The following is a 24,990-nucleotide window of genomic DNA, read 5'->3' on the forward strand; positions in this document are numbered from 1 at the left end:
GTAACGCTCAGCTTCTTTGTGCAGCATCAACAGAGCATCAGCCTTTTTCCACAGAAAGCCACTCCCCATTAACTCTCCAGGGCTGAGATTGATTTCATTTAAACAGTTCTCACTCGCTAACCTTGCTCCATCCTTTATTTAAGACTTTGCTAATGATGTATTTTTTCCCTTTAATTTACCTAAGCATATAATGAACACTCACATCCGAAATGACCTCATTATACCGGCAAGGACTTTCGTGTGGATACGATTTAGTGCACAGGCATAAGGCAGAGGAGAATTCTCTAAATGGAGAGGTTTTAAACATTCTAAAAAATCCCTGTTGACTACAAGCCAGATTCTTACTGCTGTAAATTGACTTAGTTCCAACAGCTTCAATGAAGCTGCACTGATTTACTCCACTTGAGGGTCTTACTCTATTATTCTTATTTATTGAACTTGCCACCTTTTGCTGCTACAACCTAAACTTCCATCCTCTAGCAGCAGGGTTGCTATCTAAAACAGGTGTTCCTCCAATAATATATGACTTAAGAGATTTATAACTGCCTGGAGTATTTCATTGTCCTCTAAAAGTGTTTATAATAATTCTTGTTGACTGTCCCAACTCCCACCAATCAGCTGTAGATTTGTTTACACACTAATCCTGGTCAACAAAATATTCATTCCCCATACAAACATGCACTGTTTTATCTGTTTGTGGGCACTTTTCCTCCCCACTGGATGAAGGACTTTCCTGGTCTCTGTACAGTGTTTAGGACAAAATGAAGCCCACATTTTTTCGCTGGTTCCAGAAGAACCCTGATGTACACAAAGCAGCCCACTTTCTGGCTCCACAAAAAATAAACTGGAAGATGAAAAAATGCATTGCAAAGGAAAAATAAAAACCTGTAAGAACAGAAATTTCCTCTGTGCATCAATCGTAGCCCTAATGGGAATGCAACTGTCCACTATGACAGTCTGCTGTTCCTACAGCCCTGGGTTTGTTTTACCCCATTCTCTTCTGGGAGGGATTTGGGCTGCTGCTCTGACCTTGACACAGTTATGATCAGATGAAGTGTCTGCATTTGTACTTTTGGGGGCTTAGCAGGACAGAGCTCATAGGAAAGCACAAGATCACATGGTCCAAACACTGGAGAGAAGTCAAAGACCTGGATAAAGCTCAGTGTGTTCATAAAAACAACAGGGAACTCAGCCCACAGGTTCACCAAAAAATTGTAGAGGTTTTATACTTGTCCAGAAATAACTGCCTGTGGAGCCCTTTGATGTCAGGGATCCTGGCAGTCTCTGTCTCATAAAGATTCAGGAAAAAACCCAACAATTACCTGGATGTTAATGCGAGTTGTGCATCTGTACATACATGCTGCAGTGATTACTCTTAAGAGAAATCAGCAGTGGTTATGCTGATACACTGCTTGTTTGCTACATGTGATTGGTGTTAACTTCAAAACTGAGGGTCTCAAAAAACCTCCTGTTTGTCTTAACAGGTTTGAAATTAGCAGGTTTGGAATTGAGGAGAACCCCACAGAGAGTGTCACAGACCAATGCCATAAGAAATCATACTGAATCATAACATGATTTAGCAAATTCACATTTTCTTTGAGTCCAGCAGAATTCTATTTAAATGACTGAAGGAAAAGCTGACATTTTCTATTAAATCTCAAAGGACTAGAGTGAAGTAGGTACATTGAGTACAACCATCTTCCAGTTTTACCTGAGTACAAGTGCAGACAGCAGAAAATTTTACCCTTGCTTCACTTATTCTGGCTATTTCTAGGTCAGTCCAAATATTCTGATGGTAAGAAATAAGCACAGCAAAAATGCGCAACCACCCCCCAGAATAATTTCAAATTCCTTAAAAAGAAATGTACATGTGTTTATTTACTGCATTATAACTGCAACATCGAATACAACTATGTTTTCATTTCAAAAAAGGACACATGCAATAAAATACTCTGATTTTATAATCTGATTCAACACAGTTCATTGGTAACAGTGGAGCATCATAGAACAGTCACAAGGCTAGGGCTTGGGGTGATGAATTTCCAGTCTCTTTATCCTACTTGCAAACAGCAAAGTCACATCACATTTTATTTGTCATCGAGGGATAAACTTTTGGAATAGTGTGGCCAGATCACAGAAGGTTCCAGCTGCCCCTTAACTCCTGGACGACTCTTGAAGAATCAGATTTTTTACTTGAGAAAATATTATGCTTTGACAAGGACAAGGAATAGACAGTATTTTCCAGGCAGAGAGCAGAAATCCTTCCATGTTGTACCACAGCTGAGGTACAAAGCAAGGGCCTCTGCTTCACAGGTGCAAAAAAACCAAGGGTGTGAGTTACTTTAACTATGGCTCTGAAGAAGGAAATCAGGCCATTTTCTGCAATATTTCACCACAGCTTTCTATTATGTTCATCTGCACATGGGGCTTCAATCAATTTAATCTGGCATTTCAGCTATGGATTAAACCCAGAATAAACAGGAGTGCACAGCTCAGAAAAAAAACCACAAAAAGTTGTCCTGAAACACTCAAAATATCGCCTCTTAACTAGTTAAAAGGCCCTGTTCTTCACTAGAAAGGTCCTCTTTCTCTCACAGCTATTCACACATCATAGGCTCTTATTTTTAATGTTTCCCATGAAATTCCATGGCACTAATTTTGAAATAAGGTTCTAAACAGTGTGAAAAAACTATAGAATCAGGGCCCAAAATAGTACAATTTTTAACGTAAATTCTCCTGACTTTCAGTCAAGACTTTTTAGGAAGTGTCACGTAACACTGTCCAGCCTTCAAAACAATGACCTGATTTCTTTCCATACATCTCACGTGGCATAACACTAAGGATGACTTAGCTCTAACAATTTACATAAAAAATAAAGTCAGTCTTTTTATGCAGCTGCATTTTTATAGAACTTCATAGAGTCAATATACAGAAGCTTACAGCTTTTTGAGCTAATTCTAGCAAATAGGAAGATACGTATGAAAAAAAAGAGTTCCAACAGTACATGGAAATCTGTAGAGTAAAATATATATCTATATATCCTTTCCCAACACAAACAATAGGCAGTTTAGAAAAATATGATTGTTACAGTCTTTCTGAATCAGAAAAGAAAGGATTTAAAAAATAAGTTCAGCTTTTCACAAAGCCATATTTTTAATAAGAAAATAGAGTGGTCCACATTTCCCTGAATAAGCCAGAAAGGTTAAAGAAAGGTCCAAGCAAGACAAGGAGTCTGACTTGGACTTGATATCAGCTGTGATAACATGCACATGTACAGAGGCAGCTGCTTGGCTCCAGTATTGTTTATCTTAGAAATGAGCCTAATTTATCACAATTGTATTTAAAAATCATAAATAACATGACAAAAGTAGAGCTGGTCCCTGCAAGGCAAATAATTATATTCATACAAGCAAAAAGTGACATCAATCCAGTTATTTTCTTGTGACAGTTAAAAGGTATTTTGTACCCAACTGTTACATTAAACAGCACATGTATAAACACAGATTATTATTGCAGACTCTGCTATCAGCTACTATACATAAACAAGAAGAGATGTTCATGCTGTAATTGCCTCTAAGGTTTTTGGTCTACTTGAATATTAACATTTACAAGAAGCTGAGGTGGAGACCTGAATTCAAGCCAGGATTTCAACATGCGAAATGACAGGGTTCACAGGAAGGTTTCTGATCCTCCCCATCACTGACATTTGGAAGTGGATAGGAGCTCTGAAGAATTTTAAAACCATTCATAACATGAGTTTCTCTTGTGAACAGCCTTTGGTTTTCCCTCTGCCCAGAGGCGGGTGATCTAACATGGGACAGACTGGTGCAATTAGATCCACATCAATAAACCTCCTGTTAGGGAGGATTCAAATTTTAATTTCAGGCCACTTCTAAAAGAAGGTGGCAAAATGAACCTCATTTGTATTTGGTGATTTTTAAATTAAAAGCAGAGAACACTTTGATTACAGAAATTTCAGGCTGTTCTTCATAACTTTTTAATATTTCAGTTAGAACTTCTTATTAGTTCTGTTCAATGTGAGAGTAAATCCCTTAATTTTGTTGTAATTTTTGTGAAACATATGGGATATTTACTCACCCTATATGGGAGTCTTAGCACATTTCTTTAAACTTTCTTCTAGCTTGAAACTAAACAAAAGCACAAAAACTGATGGAAGCAAGATTGATGGAGTGTTGGTGAAGAGATCCAAAACTGTTTATAATCCAGCCTTGTGAATTAAATTGGGCCTGAGACAGCCAGCTGCTCTAAAGAGTGAGGACAGGCCCTCTGTAGGAACACTGTGCATTGGTTATATTGCTAGTAAACAACAATGCAGCTTCTGGGTCTCCCACCACTTTTCAATGTCAGTGGAGAGTTGCGTCTTACAAAAGGCAATGGCAGAAAAATGCAACACCTGCGTTATTGCTTGTGTAATTGCTTCACAGTGGTCCAGTACAGTCAAGTAAACAAATCAGAAGAAGGTATGTTGCTGGAAGGGAAGCTCTGATGCTGGGCAGATGGAGTGTGCCTTCCTGGAATCACCTGATAAACTTACTTAACACAAATTAAAGGTTAAAAAAAAGTGGAAGGAGTTACACTGATCAAAGAGAAAACATCTGCTGAGGCAAATATTACCATCAGGGTCTTGGAGCAAGACAAAGGTGTGTCTTTCACCTCCCAGTCAAGCCCATGTACAAAATGGAGGCTGACACTTGAGGACAGACACACAGCACATGCAACATCCAAATACCTTCAGGAACAGCCAGTGCTCAAGCAGTGTCTCCCAGGTTAAATTCTTACAGGGTGTGATCTGGAAAGGTGATGGGAAAATCATCTTGGGTGCATTTTGCCCTAGAGACTGAAACCCAAACTCAGAGCTTATTAAAGCTCATTAAAACATATACCTCTAAACTCTTTCAGCTTCCCTTTAAGACACAGTTTCTCTTAAAAGCTGCACTTGAAAGTTAGATTGAAGTGGAATGTCACCTTTCTTTAGGTAGAACAATAATTATGCTCCCCATTACATATATATATACACATATACATACATACATACATATATATTTCATAGCAATGGAAAGTACCGTACAGAGGCGTTCATTCATACCTGTAGTGAAACAAAGTCTGTGGTGTTCAATGCTTACTAGACCTGACAAAAGAAATAATTTGATTTTGAAGGTGGGATTCACCTCAGGAGAAATAACAGCTCCTACCCCTGAATTCTAGTGGAAGGCCTCCCGGCAAAGCACTGGTGAGGGCGGGTCAGTTCCCAGCCCCTCAAAATTCACCTCTGCCTTTTAACATACAGCTTTTGATGGAGGAAAAAGGAGCTAAAATAAATGGTTTGCTATAGGGCTTGATAAATGAGTTGTGAAATCAGTTTGTTAAAAGCTCCCATTTTAGTTTTCTATTTTTTTTCTTTTTTTCCCCTAGCTCAAAAAAAGGGTCCTGGCTTATTTAGGGTGTATGACAACAACATTCAAACACTCCTGGCAGCTCAAGGGCACAGACCCTGGAGCACTCAGCCTGGCCCAGTAGCACATGTGAGCACGTACACTGGCAGTGACAATGTGAGGATAACAGAGCTGAAACTGAAACACTGGCCCTCTGCACTGATTAAGGGGCAATTTTCTGCACTCAGTAATTGGATTACACATCAAAACCTGCTTAGAGAGGAGAAAAGGTCTGGGAAGGCTCTGAACAATGCTAATAGCAAGGCTTTCTTTATTAATTGTTTGTTAAGCAACATCCTCACACTCCTGTCTGCAGATGTGAATATTAAGGGCAGTTCCTGAGCCAAAACAGAAGGCAGATGAAGGCAGGACATGGCCAGGAGACTTGGAAGAGATGGTTGGCCAGGACTATCCCCTCAGATAGTGATGAAGGCTGTTTTGACACAGGGGGCAGCAGAAACAGGCAGAGCATCTGCAGGACGAATTGCAATGGGGGAAAATGTTATTGAAATTAAATTTATTGAAACCAGACCAGATTTTTTGCTCTAGGTATTGAGGAAGAACTGCCACTGGAAACACTTAAGAGAAATGATCTAGAATCATAAGAGGAATGATCTAGGGAGTGGAAGAACTGTAATAGGAAAAAAACTATAAAAGACTGGTATAATTTACTTTGGGAAGGAGACAAAGCCAAGCCTCCTCTGTTCTCATAAAAGAAGGAAAGACAAAGTATGGCCTGGAGAGGGTAGTGCTGGTCTCTCTGCTTCCTTAGATTCAACACAAAGGGGTCAAAGAAGGAAAATCAAACCATGCACACCCCCCAAACAAAAAGTTTTTGATTCAAAACCAATTCAGAAATTACCTTTTCCACACAACTCATAGGAAGAATGTGGAGTTTACTGTTATAAACAGCTTTGAAGCCAGAAAACCACTAGCATTCAGCAAGGCACTGAACAGGCTCACCCACGAAATTCAGAAGACTAAAGACAACACCTGACATTTACCTGCAAAGGAACAGAAAAACTCCCACTTCAGCTCTACAATGAATTTCTGTCTCCTAAGGATTGAAGAGAGACCATCATGACTCGTTTTCTATCTACAATAGCATTTCCTGTATCTTTTCCTGGAGCATCAGGGCCAACTACCTACCATTAATCTGTCACTGAGGGTTTTAATTTAGCAGTTTATTCTGTATTTAAGGAAAAGGAAAAGCTACTTCCAGAGCTCAAATCTCAGCTAGAGTGAATCACCCTGAGGGGAGCCTCCTTCCACAGTCAAGGACATGAAACTGAATAGTGCTGATGGCCACTGTCAAAATTTTGTCTGGCAAAGCAGGATGGCAAGCCCTCGTTCCTGTGCCATTATTCCTGGGCTGCTCTCATTATGCCAAATGTACAAGTTTCTCTCTGCCTTTTGAAGACCTAATGTCTCCTGCTGCTTCCACTGAGATGCTGTACGTTAACCTGAGCAGTTTCATCTTACCCATGCTTTACTAGGAGGAGGGTGGTTAGCTCACGGTACAATGAGGTAAAATCTGGCAGTTGCTGAAGCAGGTTAGAGAACAGAGGTGCCAGTTAGGCTACTGTTTGAATTGGTATATTCCTGATATATATTCCTTTGTTTCCAGATCTACTGATAACTCTCTTGTAGACACATAATCATATTTTAAATTGGATAGACAAGAGATAATAAAAAAATCAACTGTATGACAGATTATTCCATCCTGCTTTGTTGTTTGGTTTTGGGTTTTTTTTCAATGCTACATTGAAGAATCTTTGGTTTGTTTTGTTTTACCATGGAACAAATGCAACATGAACCCACAATTCTTAAACAGACATGTACATGTCAGAATGCCTTGTGTCTAAAACATGCCACACAGTTACCCAACATCTACAACTTAACTGTTTATACTCCAGTATAACCAATAGATATCTTTCTTTAAATATGGCAAAAGTAATGAGGGTGGTTTCTGAATGAATTGTGTCGTCTGTAACAGAAATATTATCTTTGGTATTTTAATAAACTGCTTTCTGAGAGTTGCCAAACATTGACAGATCGACTAATGCAATAAACTTGTAATGGCTCAGAGCAGGTCAGTGATCTGAGAACTGCTAAGAATATCCTTGACAGCCCCCAGCAACTCTGGAAGAAGCTGATATAGTTGGTTGGGTACACAAGTTTTCAGCTGCAGACTAGCAAATGATACTGGGTACATAACCTATGACTTGAAAGACAGATATGATGCCTGGCAAAGATGTATTTATTGGGAGTGTTATACCAGAATTTCTTGAAAGGCAAAACTATTTCTTCAGTTTCCTATGGTGGACAATTTAATTTCAGTCTGTAATCTTCAGTTATTCCAAAAGGCTTTGTTTGCTCTGGGAACCTCTGTCACACAGCAGTTTTCATTTTTTTTTGAACAAAAGAGGAAATATACTCTCTTGTCGACACAAGTTAAAAGAATTCTTGTACATGAACTGACTCTTCAAATCTCTTTAGTGCTAATGAGATGTGTATGCACACACATCAAAGTAAAACATTCCCTATTTAATATTGAAGAGGAGATCAGATGGAGCAAACTCCTGAGGTCCTAGAGCAACTAAAGAGAACATACTATTTCTTCTGATGTGCAGAGATCATCATCTGTCTATCTAGTGATGGTCATTTTTTGGAGACATTTCTTCTCTCTGAGGTCTTCAACTATTCCAACAAAAGGGATTAAGGAGAAGTGTAAAGCCATTCTGAAAGCTCTTAAAATTATTCAGTGATCATTAGACGGTTTTATTAGTTAGGCTAGTAGCTTTATTTGCAGCCTCAAATGTTTGAGTTTTGTAAGTATCTCAGTTACTACAAATAAGGTAGCACTTGGTAGAAATCATGACTGCTCTGGAGATTCAGTGCTAGCAGAGGAACACAACATTTATAATGTGTGCGCTTAGAACTGAACATGTTTTTCATACAGAGATTTCTGAAGAGGGTATATATAAATAATATTTAATACCACTTAAATTGCTAGCTGGAATTAGAAAAAGGGCTGTTAATAGACATGTAGCACAATAGCAATTTTCTACCTCAATGTATTGCTGTCATGGAAAATTCTGTTGAAAGCACCTGGCTTCAAAATCAATTACAATGTACAAATTAGGCTGGCTTTCTTGCCAAAATTGTGTTTGAAGTGTGCCTTTGGGGCTGTGCAGAATTCTTATGGCAATGCATGGGCAGTGGAGTGCAGGATTTTGCCTTCAACACTGAAGGGTCATTAATACGGTCAATCAAGTACCAGGTCAAACAGTGCAGGCAAAAGAGCTGGGAGAGATGTGTAAGGGCTCTGCTCTGTGAACAGACTGGGTATCTGCATGGAGAACAGGCTACGTGGCCTGAACAAAGTGCACAAACAATTTACAAACTCAAATATATTCGATATATTTTAGAGTATTTTAGTACCCTTTAACAGTGGTTGGATCTGGATTAGGGTAAAGGAGTGCAAGTCCTCAGTTTTGGACGCTTATCTATTTTGTGCATCCCAGGTTTTGGCAAGGGATGTCTTAAGGCAGTGGCCCCAGTCTGAACCTGAGCTATAACACACCTCAGTTACGTCTGGATGTCAGAGATGTATGAGCTGGGGATTTTATAGGCTCAAAAGTGAGAGTATAACTACCAAATCATCTGTGAGCAAAGATAAAGAACTGTGCTCAAGATTTTCAGGACTGATTTGGAAACAGTATGATTTAGATTGTGTTTTGAGGAATCTGAGATTTGTACAGTTTCCTGGAAGCTGGACTGGGCAGTTTGTTTTCATTATTCCAATTACCGACTTGATTAATATTTACATACACTTCCAGGAATCAGTATGACAAACTTTTCAGAAAAAAAATCACAAGAGAATAAAAAAGAAAATAAATTTTGCATTTACATGCCAAGCGTATTTTTGTGATTTTTTTTTTTTTTTTTACTTCTTTCTTAGAAAAATCTCACACCTGCCTTGGACAGGTAAGGTCAATGACATTATGAAAGAATTAAATTGTTTTCAGTGACATGAACATTAAAGTCCTGTGCTTTGGAGAGTTTTCATGGCAAAGAAGTAGAAATATTCATCACTTATGTGAGATATTTAGATTACTTAATTTAATGAGAATGGATCGACTGAGATTTAAAGCAAAAACTTCCAAGGTTACAGACAGGGGACCTACAGAATAAATTGATTGCAATCCCAGCAGCAAAAGTGTGTTTCTAATTTAGTTTTGTTTTTTGTTGTGTTTTTTTTTTTAACCTGCCACAACACTGAAACATCAAGGTGGTGATGCAGTTGTTCTCTTACGATCCTCTGTGTAGAAATTTTTCCCCCCAGTTGCACACTCCTGTGGTGTCAAATGCATTTGTGAACCCATACAAATCACCCAGATCAGAAAGGCTGGGCAGAAAGAAACCTGATGTGAGATTTTGTGCTTTCACAGAAAAAACTTTTCTATCTCCCTACTGATTTCCACTTGCAGCTTTATTACTCCTCATTATTTTTACTTTCTCACTGGTATTTTGCTTTCATCACCTGGAACAGCTCAGCAAGACCCAGAGAAGTGCAATGTAGCCACGTCACAAAAAAGTGTGTGCACACTTACATGTATCCACAAGCACACAGAGCTGATTTTGTTACTGCCCCTCTTCCCCCACACTTCTTTTCTGCTGGAGAATTTAATTTGAAATGGAGATGTGTATCATGATTAGCTCCTTGCTGGGCAGCCACAAAGTTTCTTCCCTCAGGGCTGATGGCACTTGCACAGATAATCAGAGGAGAGGAAGAGGTATGTGTTCTGCCACCAGAAAGAACAGTTGCAAAGAAAGAATTAATTTGCCCCATCCTCTGACAAATTATAGCTCCTCTACACCTGGCTCCGTCATGAAAGAAATCATAGGCCCTCCTTTACTTCCCGATGTCAATGTCTTATTGCTCAGCAGACATTCACACTCCTCATCTTTCTGCTTCCAGTCCCCTTCTGCCTGCTCTGAGAGCTCTTCTGATATCTCCTGACAGTCAGGTTTTAATCCACATCAGCTCAGCTCCTCCTCATTCTGTTCTTGTGCTCTGACTGATTACCTTCTCCATCTCCTTTAACTTCCACTCTCCTTTATATTTTTAGCAGAATTTTGGCATTTTAATCCAACATTAGTAAACCCAGTGTAGTCAGAAGCATTATTAGGAACACAGTGACAGGGTCCTGGTCGTGGAAGAGTCTCCTCAGAACACTGGTAATGTCCCTGTTACTTGCCCCATTTTAAATCTTACTGAAGAAAAGCTGTTTAATATGCAACAGTATCAATACCGTAGCAGGGAGAGGGAACCAAAAGAGATTCTGAGATTTTTCCTCCACAGAGCCTTTATTTTTGTCCTCTGTGTTAATTGTGACTCCTTTTCTTAGGCTTTATAAATTGTTGCACACCTCTCTTCTCTATGTTTAGCAGCTCCACTTTCACATTGCCTGTTCTCTCTCATTCTGTGCCCATAATGAGCTCCTTGCTGCTCCACCTCCCTATTTTACCCAAGTTTGCTTCTTTAGCAAAACTTTAATGGTTTTGCTAAATAAGTGGCTGCCTCCTTCAGTCTCTCAGCTACTACATAATTTAGTTGCACAACAGCTTTTATATTATTTTGGAACTTGCTTGGAAAAAACACAGAATACCCCATACTGATACTCAGAAGACAAGTTCTTCCCGCAACATAGCGGGGAGGTTGTTAAATTTTTTTTTCCCATGATTACTACTGTGGCTAAAAACATGAGGCAATAAGGGTTAGTTCTCAAAAATGGCACACATTTTTAGAAATTACTTTTTCTTTCAGGAATCAACTAGTTAAAACACCACTAAGAATGGCTTCATCATAATAAAGTGAGAATTGCTTTTACATTAAAAGGCAATGTTAAAAGGTACATTCAAAAATTTGATAAATCAGGCATAAGGTTAGGTAAATAAATGACAAGTTGTCATAATTTTAGAGTTTAGACCATATGGAAATTTACACTTGACTCTCTTTGATACAATCAGTTTACATCATTTCAATAAACCATTCATATAAAAGCATCCTAGGAAAGATTCATGTTTCCAGGGTGGTATTATTAAAGTACCTCTGACTTTTGCTTTGCTGACACTGAGCCAGGCTGCGTCCCACTGTTCAGGCTTTATGATGCATTACTAAATACCTCTTTATAAAGTAAAAAACTCCAACAAACCAAACCACAAAACCCCACAAACAACAGAAAAAAAAACATTGCTTTTTATATGCAAGATAGCTGATACAAGGTTTTGTTCAGTGCTCACAAATTTGTTCAGAAAATGATGACCTGATTTTAAAAGTTCTCCTGCTAAAGAGATGCTAAAAAAATATATTCTTTTTTCTCAGCTTTCTTCCTACTGTATTCTACCTCTCCTGATTCAGGTGGGCTAGAGAACACAGTAATTGGAAAAAAAAAAAAAATTAAAACAAGAGGAGGTCCACCCCCACTCCAACTGAAGTCACTAGCAACATTTCCATTAGCTTCTGAACTCCCTGTATCTAGATACTGAAAAAGCAGCTCAAGATTTCAAATAGAATAGTCCAAATCTTTCTTGGGCTGAATGTCAACCACTGTTTTCAAACCTGATTCTACAGTGCCTGCTTTCCAGTTTGCACTGTGATGCATGCACACATGTTCCCATACTTGCTCTGACTTCAGTTGTAAACAACAAGAATCCAATATTAAAAATCGTCCATAGAACCCCACAACTAAACCATCCTTCAGTATTGATTGCTGAAAGATGGCAGAAACAGAAACATCGCAGGATTATCCTTAAACAGTGGATGAGTGGATGATGGGTGTTAGTTTGACCACAGATATGCATTTATACATATATGTACATACATACACATACACAGTCCCTATATACATATTATAAATATAATAATAAAATATTGTAAAAATATTAATTTTGCTCAAATACCTGATTAAATTGGACTAATGTTGCACCTATGTGACCTATCCAGCTGATATGACGGCTCTGTTAGAAGCCCTAAAACCTACGATAGTTGCAATTGTTAAAAACAAAGAGCCTGTATTTCTGCCAGTCACCTCGTGTCATGCCAAGAAGTTAGGTTGGGGGGGGGCCCTCGTATCTCAGCATCAGCTTGAAGGACCGAGCGAAGTTGTTGGCCAGTGTGCAGCTGTGGGTCTCTTCTGCCAGCGGCAGGAGGAAGGCCAGGAGCAGGAGGAGCAAGAGGAGGAGTTGCAATGGTAGTGCTGCCCAGCACACTCGATGCAGGTATGAGCACACGCCTCCAGAGCGCTTCTGAAAGACACAAACCAAAGAGAACTCAGAGAAATGAAATACTGGGGACACCCATTTCAATTACATCAAACTGCCAGGTAGAAGGTTAGAACAACCCTTGTCCTTGCCCTAGGATCCAGCCTGGGTGCTTGGCACACTGAAACTGGCTGAGGCTGGTAGTTAAATTATGCCTTTCAGGAAAATATTTCACTATCTTCAAGAATTCATTGTGGCAAACTGTTGTCTTCTAGAAGGAAAATACTGCTGACCCTTCGAGAAGAAAACAATTGCTTCCAAGTCCATTTTCCAGTTCCAAAGTGGTGGTTACAAATGCTCATGCCCATGCATGGTTCCTTCCCAGCCAGCATACGGCACAGAAGTTCTGCTTTAATTATTCTCCAGTCTGTAAAATGAGAATGCTGATGCCTGGAAGAGAGGAGCCAGCCTTCTGCTCTCTGTCAGCAGCAAGGAGCTTCTTTGGCAGCTCATCCAGCTCATAATCATCTCCCCAGCTGCAACATCCTCTGAATCCTGGCTTTGGAACCTACAAGGCTGGAGGTCAGAAAAAAGGCCCTGTAGTGCAGCCTGACTCAGTACCTCTTATACCTTACTAGGCCTATCTTAAAAATTTTGTATGATGCAAAACAGTGAAAGAAACACAACACTGACAGTGAAGAAGACAATAAAGTCACATCTATTGATGTGCACTCATGGGAGGGCCACACAAAGAAGTTCCATTACACTTCCTTTATGCTGGTGCAAATCTAGAGTAGCTCAATTAATCTCATGAATCTAATGTGGATTAGCATGACCAGGAGATAACAAATTTGGGGCTACAGAATTCAGAAAAATTTAATTCAGAAGGGAGATTTCCACTGGCAAGATTCCTGGGTAACTCCTGACAACAAGCTACACCACATGACTTTCCCCCCCAAAAAAAGGTCAAGTCAATTATCTGTAAGGGAATCCTGAAGATGAGAGCTCAGTAACCCATTCATTTCATCAAACAAGGAATTAAACTCTGAACATAAATGCAGCCTTTAATGCAGCTACAACATTAGGTACCAGCCTACGTCACAAATATCAGCACAAAAATTCCACTGAAGTGGGACCCACATTTTCCACAAAAGGGAGTGAATTTGTTGTGTTCCAGACACAGGCAATGTCAGTGCTGCAGCAAAATTAGGGCTTCTGGCCCCTATGGGACTCTTAGCAGGCAATGCCTGTCCCACTACAGCACCACCATGGATAGTCCATGGTGAACATAGCAGAGAAAATAAGGAGGAGATTGATGATAGAAAAAAGTAATTATGCCTTTTGCTATTTTTAATGATCTCTTCTACTGCTTTCTAAATTACTCAGTCCCTTCTAGTGCTATATAAATGCTTACAGAATTAATTATGAAGACAAATATATAGCTGCAGTTACACATCATGAGACAGTTGTGCTGCAAAATCCTTCTGTTGTAGTTGGTTTGCTTCCATTATACCAAATGGCTGATGAGATTTAATTATTGTATCAGGCAGATGCAGAGGTAGCAGAGCAACAGCTGCTTGCTCTACCATTTCTGGCCCACGATATCTGGGTTGTAATTTGCTCGTTGAGGCCAATGAAAACTCAGATCCCCAACACTGGAACTGTCAGTGGGTAAAGTGTACATGCCAGGATGTGAGACTGACTTTGAGCACCACTGGGCAAGCTCCCTGGGTAGGGTGATCATTTACTCACAAAATCAAAGCTTCACCAACCTGTCTAGCAGGAGTCCTCTGTTACCACTTTGACCTGTTCTTGAAGTATCAGGCATAAGTAGCTGTACTAATGAGATTTTCCCTTCTCTACTCCTGAAGTCCAAACCTGACATCCTTTATCTTCCTTGGATTTCATTAGACTATAGGCTGAAAGATCCTGCAGGGATTCTTTGTTTACAGTCAACACTAAATCTGTTACTCATGAGGGCAGCGACCACAACTCTTGGTTCCACCTGTCTGGGCTTGTCTCTGTAATGCCACAAAACAGCCACTCCTTGGTGTAGTCAGTGTAAACCAATGGACTGTCATCGACAGCTCTGTTTTCATTGACCATTTCTCATTCTTAATTCTTCACTGCATCCATAATATACAGCCATATGACAAATACAGTTATCATAGCACCCCATCTATAAGGAAAAAGACCCTTTCCAAGCTCTAGAAGTTATGAACAAGTTTTTTTGTACATATTATCAGGTGTAGTTCTGTCAGTGGAAGATCAGATTTGAGTTACCTCTACCTTAGGACTATTCAAATCATGCTCTCTATTATACCACTAAGGCACAGTGAGTCTTAATGCTGATGTTGTTAAAAGGTAGCATCCTGTGACTGACTGCTCAATGGTTCATTATGACTGGAAGTCTCAAAAATGTTTGCACAATGTGGGAATTAGAAGTCCATCACACACTGATACAGTTGTGAGGACTACCAGTCTTCCTAGCAGCACCTACAACTTTTGTTTTACTGCTGTCAATCCTTTAGCATTGGTTTTGAAAGCTACTTTAATCTGAAACTATTATTTAATTGCCAGACCAGCTGCAAGACCTCTCTTCCCAATTATCTCTTTGTGTCTATGAACCAATGGGAAATGTTGACTGATTCAGTTGTGCCTTGTCTCTTTTCCTGCCACAGCCCAGGGAGCAGATATGGTCACTCAGGTCTTGTCGCTGGTTTCTTGTGGTGACCACACTGCCAGTTAGCCACTAACATTTTTTCTACCCCAATTCTTTTACGAATACAGCATTTGATTCAGAGCCTGTCACTTACTCTGCCTGGATTTCTATAGCAAAGACTACTAATGCAATTCTAAGAAACAGGAGGAGATTGAAAAGCTATTTAAGTGCCTTGCTTTTAGATATACTGGAAGGACCTGTAAAATAGTATTGCTTTTCACAGCTCATCCTCCAGAAAGAATTAATGTGAAATGGTTTTATTAACAAGCTATTGTTTGCTCTCCTTGGGGCTTTCTGCAGGGGAAGATACTTATGCTAACCATAGCAGATCCTCGCATGAGAAAAACCTATGGAGGGACATTTACCTTGGGGCAGAACTTCAGAGAAGGAGAAATATTTTATCTGCTGCTTTTCTCCCACCTGCTTGCTGAGTTTATAGGCATTTGTGTTTGGTGAACTTTTGTCTTTTTTGCCCAGCTTCTCTGTTTTGTTTGATCACACAGGAAGGTCAGAATCTTGTATTTCTGACTCCATTTGTTGTCATGGGAATGACTCAGTTATCACAAACATGGTATTATGATGTCTCTGCAGGACTGAAAATGAGGCACATAGGAGCAGTGAGGGTTTGGTGCTTTCAGCAAATTTGCAATAATAAACCCTTAATATATAAGGGCCCCAACCTACACACACTGAAATGCATAGGAGATTTATCATTAACTTTAGTGTCTGCAGCAGGATTATGCACAGAGACAACTAAATATAGTCAGGATTGGGAACTACTTGTCCATGGAGTTCAGTAGATATCTTACAAATGGACTCATTACTTATATGCCCAGGTTGATGTGACATGAAACCTACATTAGTTCTTGCTTTGTGCTTGCTGGAACAACTGGTGATATCTTTTTGTTGTGGTATTACAACAGGTGCTAAAGGATAAAAAATTTTGAAGGAGACGCAGTGACTTTTAAAAGGAACGAGAATACAGCTGGAAAAAGCAGGGCAGATTTGGGGCACTGACTCCCCCTCTGTGAAAAAATCAGCCATTCAATTTTACTTAGTTAAGGTGTTTTTTTAGGTCAGTGACATGAAAAAGAGATGCTTTCAGGCTGTGGTGAACTGACACTATGGTACCAACAGGAAATTCAGGAAAGGAAGGTTCAAACCTTTGCTCTCCTGGGCTCAAAGCGATCAGGGGCCTGGAATCAGGACCGGACTCCCAACCCTTTAGCACATCATTCTGCATTAGAAAAGGCCAGTCTAACACAGTTCCACCTTTGCAAGAGACAGTGTGAATATTTAATTTGCATAGGAGATCGAGGGTCAGAACGGCAACCCTTGCTACACCATGGAATTTCCCTTCCTGAATCAGTCCAGCTACTGGCATCAGTACAGTTACTACCCAGCACCCACAGTGCTTGCAGTGCATATGTCAGACCTAGGCTCCACAAAATATTCTGAAATCAAATCTTCCTCTGAGAAAAACTGGCAAAGCTCCAGTGAAGTCAACAGAACTTTAATTTCCACCATCTTAGAATAACAGCTGGAATACCTAGGTACTGAGCCAAAGTGTCAGAGACATTTTTGAAACACACATGGAAAAGGAATAGGTTGGCATTTAAAAAGAAAATATACTTTTAAAGTTCACCATCAAGAATAAATGTCCTCCCCCTTCTCCTTCAAAATACCAGGACAAGCAAGAACTGTCAAGGAGTGGAGGGCTGTGTTTTGTGTAATGCTAAATGCATGCTTGTTACCAAATGAACTGCACTGGCTGTGAACATTCACATTTGTACTTGATTCATGTTGGGGCATTTGAATGACAAGCATCGGTTGAGATCTAGGGAGTCCTCAGAACTTAAATCTGTTTGCAGTTAATAACTCCTCACCAAAGACACCGTGAAAAATCACTTGGATGGGAAACAGCAGAAAAGCACTTTAGAACTTGCTCCATAATATTCCTGTGTAAGTTGCTGAAGTGTTTTACTAAAAATCAGTGCTCTCCCAAGTTTGCTATTGACCATGTTCCAGGGTATAAGAAAACACACAGTTAATCTAGCTATTTGAGGGAGCAGAGCAATATAGCATCTTACACCAAGCTCATTAGTGGGGTTTTGCTGCTGCTTGTATGTCACCAGTGTGCCTGACAAAAATCATACCTGCACCACTGACTCAGTGATCCAGCAGAGAAAAAATATTTAGTCTGGGTTTATTCCTCTGACCTCAGAGCATTTCCTGAAAAATGCACTGCTGCCTGAAAACTCCTGCTCTCCCTAGGGATAGAGACCAAGGCTCTAGTGTCCTACAGACACTATACAGACACCAACAGCCATTCCGCTTCATGCCAGTGCTGTATCCCGGCCCAAGTATCCTCTATTCTACAGCAACAGGCAGAGATGTATAGGTACTAAGGAAAGGATAGACAGTCTCTCTTTAATATTCTCAGCCTCCAGCCACTTTCAGCTCAGGTAGTTTCCTGAACCTGATGCAGCTTTGGCATCTATTTAACGCTCAGGGAATCTTTCTTCAAGATACTTGTCCAGTTTCCCCTTGAACCTACACAAACCTACACAGGCCCTGTGCTTCTGCCACTTGAGATCCCACTGGATGCTTATTCAGTTGTCATTCGCAGAGGCAGATTATTGCCCAGAAGAGATCAGTTCCAGGGAGATCACAGGCTGCTCTCAAATGAAAGCAAATTGGGTTTTTACCTCAGTGTGAGATAATTTGGAGCTGGGCTCCTCATCAGTTCTCAACTCAGAGTCATGAGTGTCCCTCTCTAAGATAAACAACATATTGCAAATCCCAACTGGTCTTTTCAAGGGGGAAATAATTTGGGGGAGTTGGATACTACTGTCACCACAGAACTGAGCATCCAACATGCTCTTGGGTAAAGCACAGTCCCATAAACCACAGCAGGAACTAAGAGATGGATACTGTTGATCAGAGGTTCTACGGCCTTTGCAAAAGGACAGTGAGCCACTGCGTTCAGAATTGAATTTTCCTAAATGCAAACACTGCCCAGGTTAGGCCAGCAGCAGTGAAGAATAAGTAAGGAATAATAAGTGGGGCCTCACTGAGTCCTGTGCTTATCATTCTCCATCATGTAAAGAGCTACCAGAATGAATGTGCTGAAGGGAGGTTAACTGTGGTCATACAAGCAATTTTAGCTCTGACATTTTCTATCTTCAGACTGCTTGACTTTGCAACCTTAACATTCCTTTCGATTCTGAAGAGCTAAGCGTATGTACGTAAATAAGTATATAAGTAAATTAAAGACTTTGTTTTCTTTCTCAGGAGGGATTCTGGGGTCCTTCAACACATCTGGATGATAAGGTAGAAGCTTAGGTGAAGGCTTCATTTAAAAAACAGAAAACAAGAAGAGCCAGCAGTTTGTATCTGAGGTTTCAGCAGTCACATACAGCAGATATTTCAAAATTTCTGCTGCAAAGTCACTTAGACCTAATTACTGTGCCATATGCTACTGTGACACAAGCAGGTTTATAAAGGTTAGCTTCTGTGTGCATATACAATACAACACATTTTTAGGAGAAGCATGTCATAGGACAAGTTGTTTAAGTAGCACTGATTTCTATAATTCTCCAGACCTAAGCAAGGAGAAAAGGTCCCACGTTTGGTCCTGTCTTCAGCATATAAACAGTTGTTGAGGTTTAACTCCAGCTGGCAACTAAATACCACAGAGCCACTTATTCTGCCCCCCTTCCCTTATCCAGAGAAAAGGGGAGGACAATTGAAAAAAAAGCTAAAACGTGTGAGTTGGGATAAGAACAGTTTAATAATCTAAATAAAATAATAATAAAAACTATAATAATAATATAACTTTAATGAAAAGAGAGGCAACAGAGAAAAATAAAACCCAAGTAAGAAAAGTGATGCACAACACAGTTGTTTCCCACCCACCGCCTTATGCCCAGTCCGTCCCCCAGCAGTGATTGACTCGCCCCAGCCACCTCCTCCATTTTAAATACTGAGAATGATACTCTATGGCATGGAATATCTCTTTGCAATATCCCCATTTGCAAAAGGTTCACAACAGGGTAAGAGGGTTTTAAACCAGTTGTACTAGTTTTGGCTGGGATAGAGTTAAAAGGGCAGCTTGTATGAGGCTATGTACTGGATTTGTGCTGAAAACAGTATTGGTAGCACACCCATGTTTTAGTTCTCGCTGGGCAGTGAGTACACAGAGCCAAGGCTTTTTCTGCCTCTCACCTCACCCCACCAGCGAGGGGGCTAGGGGTGCACAAGGAGTTGGGAGGGGGCACAGCCTAGACAGCTGACCCCGACTGACTCAAAGGATACTCCGTACAATAGGACCTTGTGCTCAGCAGTAAAAAGGGAGTTTATTAGGTCTGTCCTTGCCCTGGTTGGGTATCAGTTTGCTGGTGATGAGCCACTGGGATTTTTTTTTATCACTTGTTTACTTTGTTTCCTTCTTTTAATTATTAAGCTGCCTTTATCTCAACCCAAGAATTTTCTCACTTTTACCTTTCCAAATCTCCCCCATCTCACGACAGGGGCTGAAGTGATGGGCTGAGCTGCTCATTGAATTTAATTGAATTCAATTAAAAACACAGGAGTACTCCACCAGTTTTTAATATACTCATAAGCAATACAATTTGTCCCAACAAATATATCACACAGAATCACAGAATATGCTGAGTTGGAAGGGACCCCCATAAGGATCATAGAGTCCAGCCCTTAGCCCTGCACAGGACTTTCCCCAAGAGTCACACCAGCTGCCTGAGAGTATCCTCCAAATGCTTCCTGAACTCTGTCAGGCTTGGTGCTGTGACCACTTCCCTGGGGAGCCTGTTCCAGTGCCCAACCACCCTCTGGGTGAAGAACCTCTTTGGAATATCCAACCTAAACCTTCCCTGACACAACTTCAGGGCAATTCCCTTGGGTCCTGTCACTGGTCACCACGGAGAAGAGATCAGTGTCTGCCTCTCCTTTTCCCCTCACAAGGAAGTTGTAGCTGCAATGAGGTCTCCCCTCAGTCTTCTCTTCTCCAAGCTGAACAGACCAAGTGCCCTCAGCCACTCCTCATACAGCTTCCCCTCAAGACCCTTCACCATCTTCATTGCCCTCCTTTGGACACTCTCCAATGGCTTAATATCTTTCTTATATTGTGGTGCCCAAAACTGCACACAATATTCAAGGTGAGGCTGCCCCAGTGCAGAGCAGAGCGGGACAGTCCCCTCCCTTGACTGGCTGGCAATGCTTTGCCTGATGCCCCCCAGGACACTGTTGGCCCTCCTGGCTGCCAGGGCACTGCTGACTCATATTCAACTTGACACCAACCAGGACCCCCACAGCACTGCTATATGTTTTAAGAGCAAGGCTGTACTACTTTTAGGGGAGCTAGTTTATCAGCAATGTATGTTTCCAGCTGCTTTACCATTGACTTCTCTCAAGTCAAGATCAAACTTTTCTTAAATTTCAGCAGTCATTATACATAATTTGAATGTTGTTTGCATTTTATTTAAGTAATTCAAAAATATGACGGCTTACTTTTCAAAAACTAATACAATTTGAGGTAACAATTTGAAGAGGTTTTCTTACCATGCTTTTTATAGTAGTGTTAAAAACATTTTTCAGACAGATACTGAAAATTGGTTGTATTCTGCTATCGCTCAACAAATCTCTCTCTCTCGTTACCTTTCAGTTAGGAGGTAAAATTATATCTGCTGAGAAAATCATTCTGAGCTATCTCCTTGGTGAAAATCTGCAAATATTTCACAACATGGCAGGCTACGAAAGGACACATCTCTGAAAAGAAGGTAAGAACCAGATGTCCTGGGAAGCAAAATGTCTTCACCACCGTGCACCAGCACTACTGTAGAGAGAGGGCATCGGCAAGGCGCAAATGTGGCAGGACCAGACAAACAACAAAGAGCCTCTAACATTTGGGAATACTGTAATGTAAATTGGTAAACAACTGAAACCTACAGAAATAAGAGCAGACAGGCAGGGAGTCTCACAGGTGCAGTAACATGAAGGGAAGCCTGTGAGCCTGCTGGAAAAGGAGGGAATGCTGCTGCCTGGCTCAGCATGCTTACCAGTGTCAGGAAGCAGAGTCAGGAAGAGGCAGTCAAGATTTTCAGGGATTTTTTTTTTTTTTTTTTTTTTAACTAAGTTTCCTTTAGAATAAACATCACTGTTGAGAGAAAATAATTCTGTCTGCTAATTTTTAGCACTAAGATGCCCTTTTTTCTGTGTTTAGGTCATGGTATAATTCCTAAAAAAGGTAAGCACAGGCTTACAGGCTCAGAGATGAAAAAAAAATAGAGATATTATCTGTACCTATAAAAGAGGTTTTGAAAACTGAGGCAAAGATACCTTTTAATAAGTCTTTTTCATTTTAATGAGAATGTAATTGTACAGAAGATTTCAAGTACCTAACACCTAGCAGGACTTCAGGAAAAAAAATGGGCCACATACTTGCACTGGAGAGGCACTACTAACACAGGCACTAACTCACAATGCTGTGCTTTTTTGTAGTCTGACTTTCTGCCATGAGGAACTCCTGTCATATCTGCACTTGAGCAGAGCAGAGCACATTACTGTTTTCTTCCTGGCAAGCTGTGGCAGCTCTTGCTTCGCACAGTTTCCTGAATGACTGCATTAATTTGATTGACTCCAGATCAATGGTGTCTCTAAACAAGATTAAATTACATGTTCCTTCTGTCTGTATGTTATAGGAGATTACTCTTAGCAGAATCTCAAAGGAAGCAATTAGCTGACCACTGATGTAATGAATTCTAATTATTTTGTTTGTACAAACAATAAAGCCAGATCGTTTGTTTAGCAAGGAAGGGTAATTACTCTGAGCACTCAGGAAAATAAATCAAACAGTGCTACCTAGACCTGTAAATAATGAGGCTTTGACTTCCTATTTGTGCTAAAAATGCTCATGGAATATTTTCAGGTAGCTGGGAGCCAACCTTTGAAAGTAACATTTATCATAGTTATTAGTGAGCATTTGCTTGATTATGTTCCTGAGTGTGCTAGGTACCCTGCAGAAATATCCATCTACATTGCCCTGTCACTGGCACCTGCTAAAAACTCACTGCAGCCAGTGCAATTTCCTGCAAATGTTTTTTCTTAATCAACAAGAAGTTGCTCACATCGCAGTCATTAGCCAGTACTGCTCCTAAGGGCACCAGTGGCTGGGGGCATGTCCTCAGCAATGGATGAATGATCAGGAAAAAAGCACATTACTATACATGGAGCAGGCTCTATTCTGCCCCACATTTGGCCATGTAGGCTAGAAATGGAATAAAATTGGAAGGCAATGGAATGAGACTGGTTGCAGCTGGGTCTTCTGCTTCTCCAGACTGATCTGCTGTTGCTGCAAAATATTCACAGCTCAAACAGGAGAGATGAGCAGAGTCACTGGGGACCTTGTGTTGCAAAAAGCAGAGATCAGTCCAAAACCACCTGAAATTCTGACACTTCTACTGAGTTTGCGTGGCTCAAAAGCATGAGGGAGCTGACATATTAGAAACAACCTGATCTTATTGCATGCAAACTCATTGGATGTTGCGAGCACAGTGATGCAGCCCCCAACCATGTGCTGTTCCTGCAGATAGTAACTGAGATCAGCTGCTCTCTCAGGGTAGTTGGTTTCCTTCACCACGGCTTTGAAAGGATATTCATGCATACAAAAACATTTGCCTAAACTTGCTTTCATTTTTAGCAACGTTTTAAGTGTTATATCTGAATTTAAAGTGAACTGCAAAGCCATGAATTCTGCAGTTAGCTTGCTTTTCCTCTTCTCTTAGCCCAAACAGTGATGCACCCAAAAGGAATCGACATTATTTTCTGGCTTTCCTAAATAGTGCTCAAAAATCTTATGGCAACACAGGCTCACATCCTGATAAAACCCTTAGCCTGAATGAAAAAGAAAAAAACAATAGACATCTCTGCTTAGAGCACTTGGATTCCCACTGTAGTGATACTATTTAAACACAGAATGAAATCTCTGAAGTCAGCAAAATCTCCCTGAAGTGAGCAGGGTCTAAGTTACCACAACATCTGTACAGGCTGAAGGGAAACTGCAAATCACTTGTTGGTGAATAGGAGCCATTTTCCTCAAACTTATGAGCTATTTCAGTTCTTCATTCCTTCTCACCCTGAGCTGTTTCTCTTTGTTTCTGTTCAATAGCTATTAAAAACTTACAGAATGTGTTTTTTGTGCTCTTGCTGTAGGAATAATTGACAAACATTTGCTACCTGCCATTATGTTATTCTAGTATCCTTGAAAATTAACTGAAGGTTTCAGTCTAATATGGAGAATTTAAGGATGAATAAATATACCATGTACCCCCAGGCAGGTGAGGCAGATGAATTAAAAAATGGCATCTAACTGTAGCAGAGATGTGCTTACGCCTAAAGCTTTTGGTTTGTTTTTCACTATAACCAACTTGACTCAACCAAATCACATGAAATCAGAGAATTCCTTGGTCAGTCTTCTGGAATATCCCTTTAGGCCTCTTCTAGTGAAAAGCAGCACTACTCAATGTTTGGCTGCCTCTACACCAAGTATTAAAATGTCATATTGTTTTTCCAGCCTGAAAAATTCTGGTGACCTTACTGAGTGAAACAATTAATGCTGAGCCAGACAGGCAAGAACAGAAACTCTTTGGGGGTTTTCGGGAAGGCTGAACTGAGGCCAAAACTATTCAGGAAACATGTGAAAATTACCTTAAAACTGGTCAGTATTTTGCTGGGGAAAAATACTGGAGATGCTACTCCACATTTGAGTATCAGAGGAATATCTCATCTGAATTAGAAAAATCTTGCCTTCTGGCCATCACTAGAAGAAGAGCACTGTATTTCATCCTTTAAATATTGGTCTCCTCTAAAAAGATGTTGCAACAGGACAAACTGAGGGTTTGATTTAGCTTAAAATGACTATGTGATTATGTTCCTGTGACACATTATTCATTCAATCTACTTCATGTTGGGTAAATAGAGCCTTATTCTATTCCTTCTGAAAAGAAATGGAAAGTGAGATGACAGTACAAAGTAGAACCTAACAGCGTCTGTAAACAAAGCAAATCAGGACAGAGAGAAAAAGACTTGGTTCAACACTAAGTTCAACAGAAAAACTTGCTGACTTTTTGAAAATGGGATCAGAAGTGCTGCTTGGTTTAATAAGAAACTGGCAGCATTTTGTTTTCTTTAAATTTCTCCTTATCATCTCCTGTACTGCTTCTGTTTCTTATGTCATCACTTTGAAAAGAAAATCCTTCACAGGAGGAATTCTGCTGCTTAGAATAAGGATTTAGTCCAATAACATTAGACAAATCTCTTGCCCTTCTCTGGATTTCTGCATTGGAAAGAAGGTGAGCTGAATGATCGAAAACATTATTTTTCACAAGTGTCTAAAGAATTAGGAGTCCCATTTTGAAAATTATTTTAGGCACTTATCCCTTAAATGCTTCAGAGAGATATTTAGGTTCTTCCTTAGTCTCTTTTGGAAAATGAATTAAATTCATATAGCCTGTAGATATATAAGAATTG

At 40.2% G+C, this 24,990-nt stretch overlaps 1 protein-coding gene across 5 annotated transcripts in view; it reads right to left on the reverse strand.

The window, feature by feature from the left end:
• Window positions 1-1,852: 1,852 nt before the first annotated feature.
• SYNE3 (spectrin repeat containing nuclear envelope family member 3) overlaps window positions 1,853-24,990 on the reverse strand; it is an 82,498-nt gene continuing 59,360 nt past the window's right edge. For all 5 annotated transcript variants that reach the window (XM_039382684.1, XM_039382686.1, XM_027718391.2 and 2 more), the window contains exon 18: window positions 1,853-12,767. In XM_039382684.1, coding sequence (XP_039238618.1) covers window positions 12,570-12,767 — 198 coding nt within the window. In that variant the 3' untranslated portion in view covers window positions 1,853-12,569. The remainder of the gene's footprint in view (window positions 12,768-24,990) is intronic.

Source organism: Pipra filicauda, unplaced genomic scaffold, assembly GCF_003945595.2.
Source record: "Pipra filicauda isolate LSUMZ 115617 unplaced genomic scaffold, ASM394559v2 scaffold27_size4233163_pilon, whole genome shotgun sequence".
Classification (NCBI taxonomy): Eukaryota; Metazoa; Chordata; class Aves; order Passeriformes; family Pipridae; genus Pipra; species Pipra filicauda.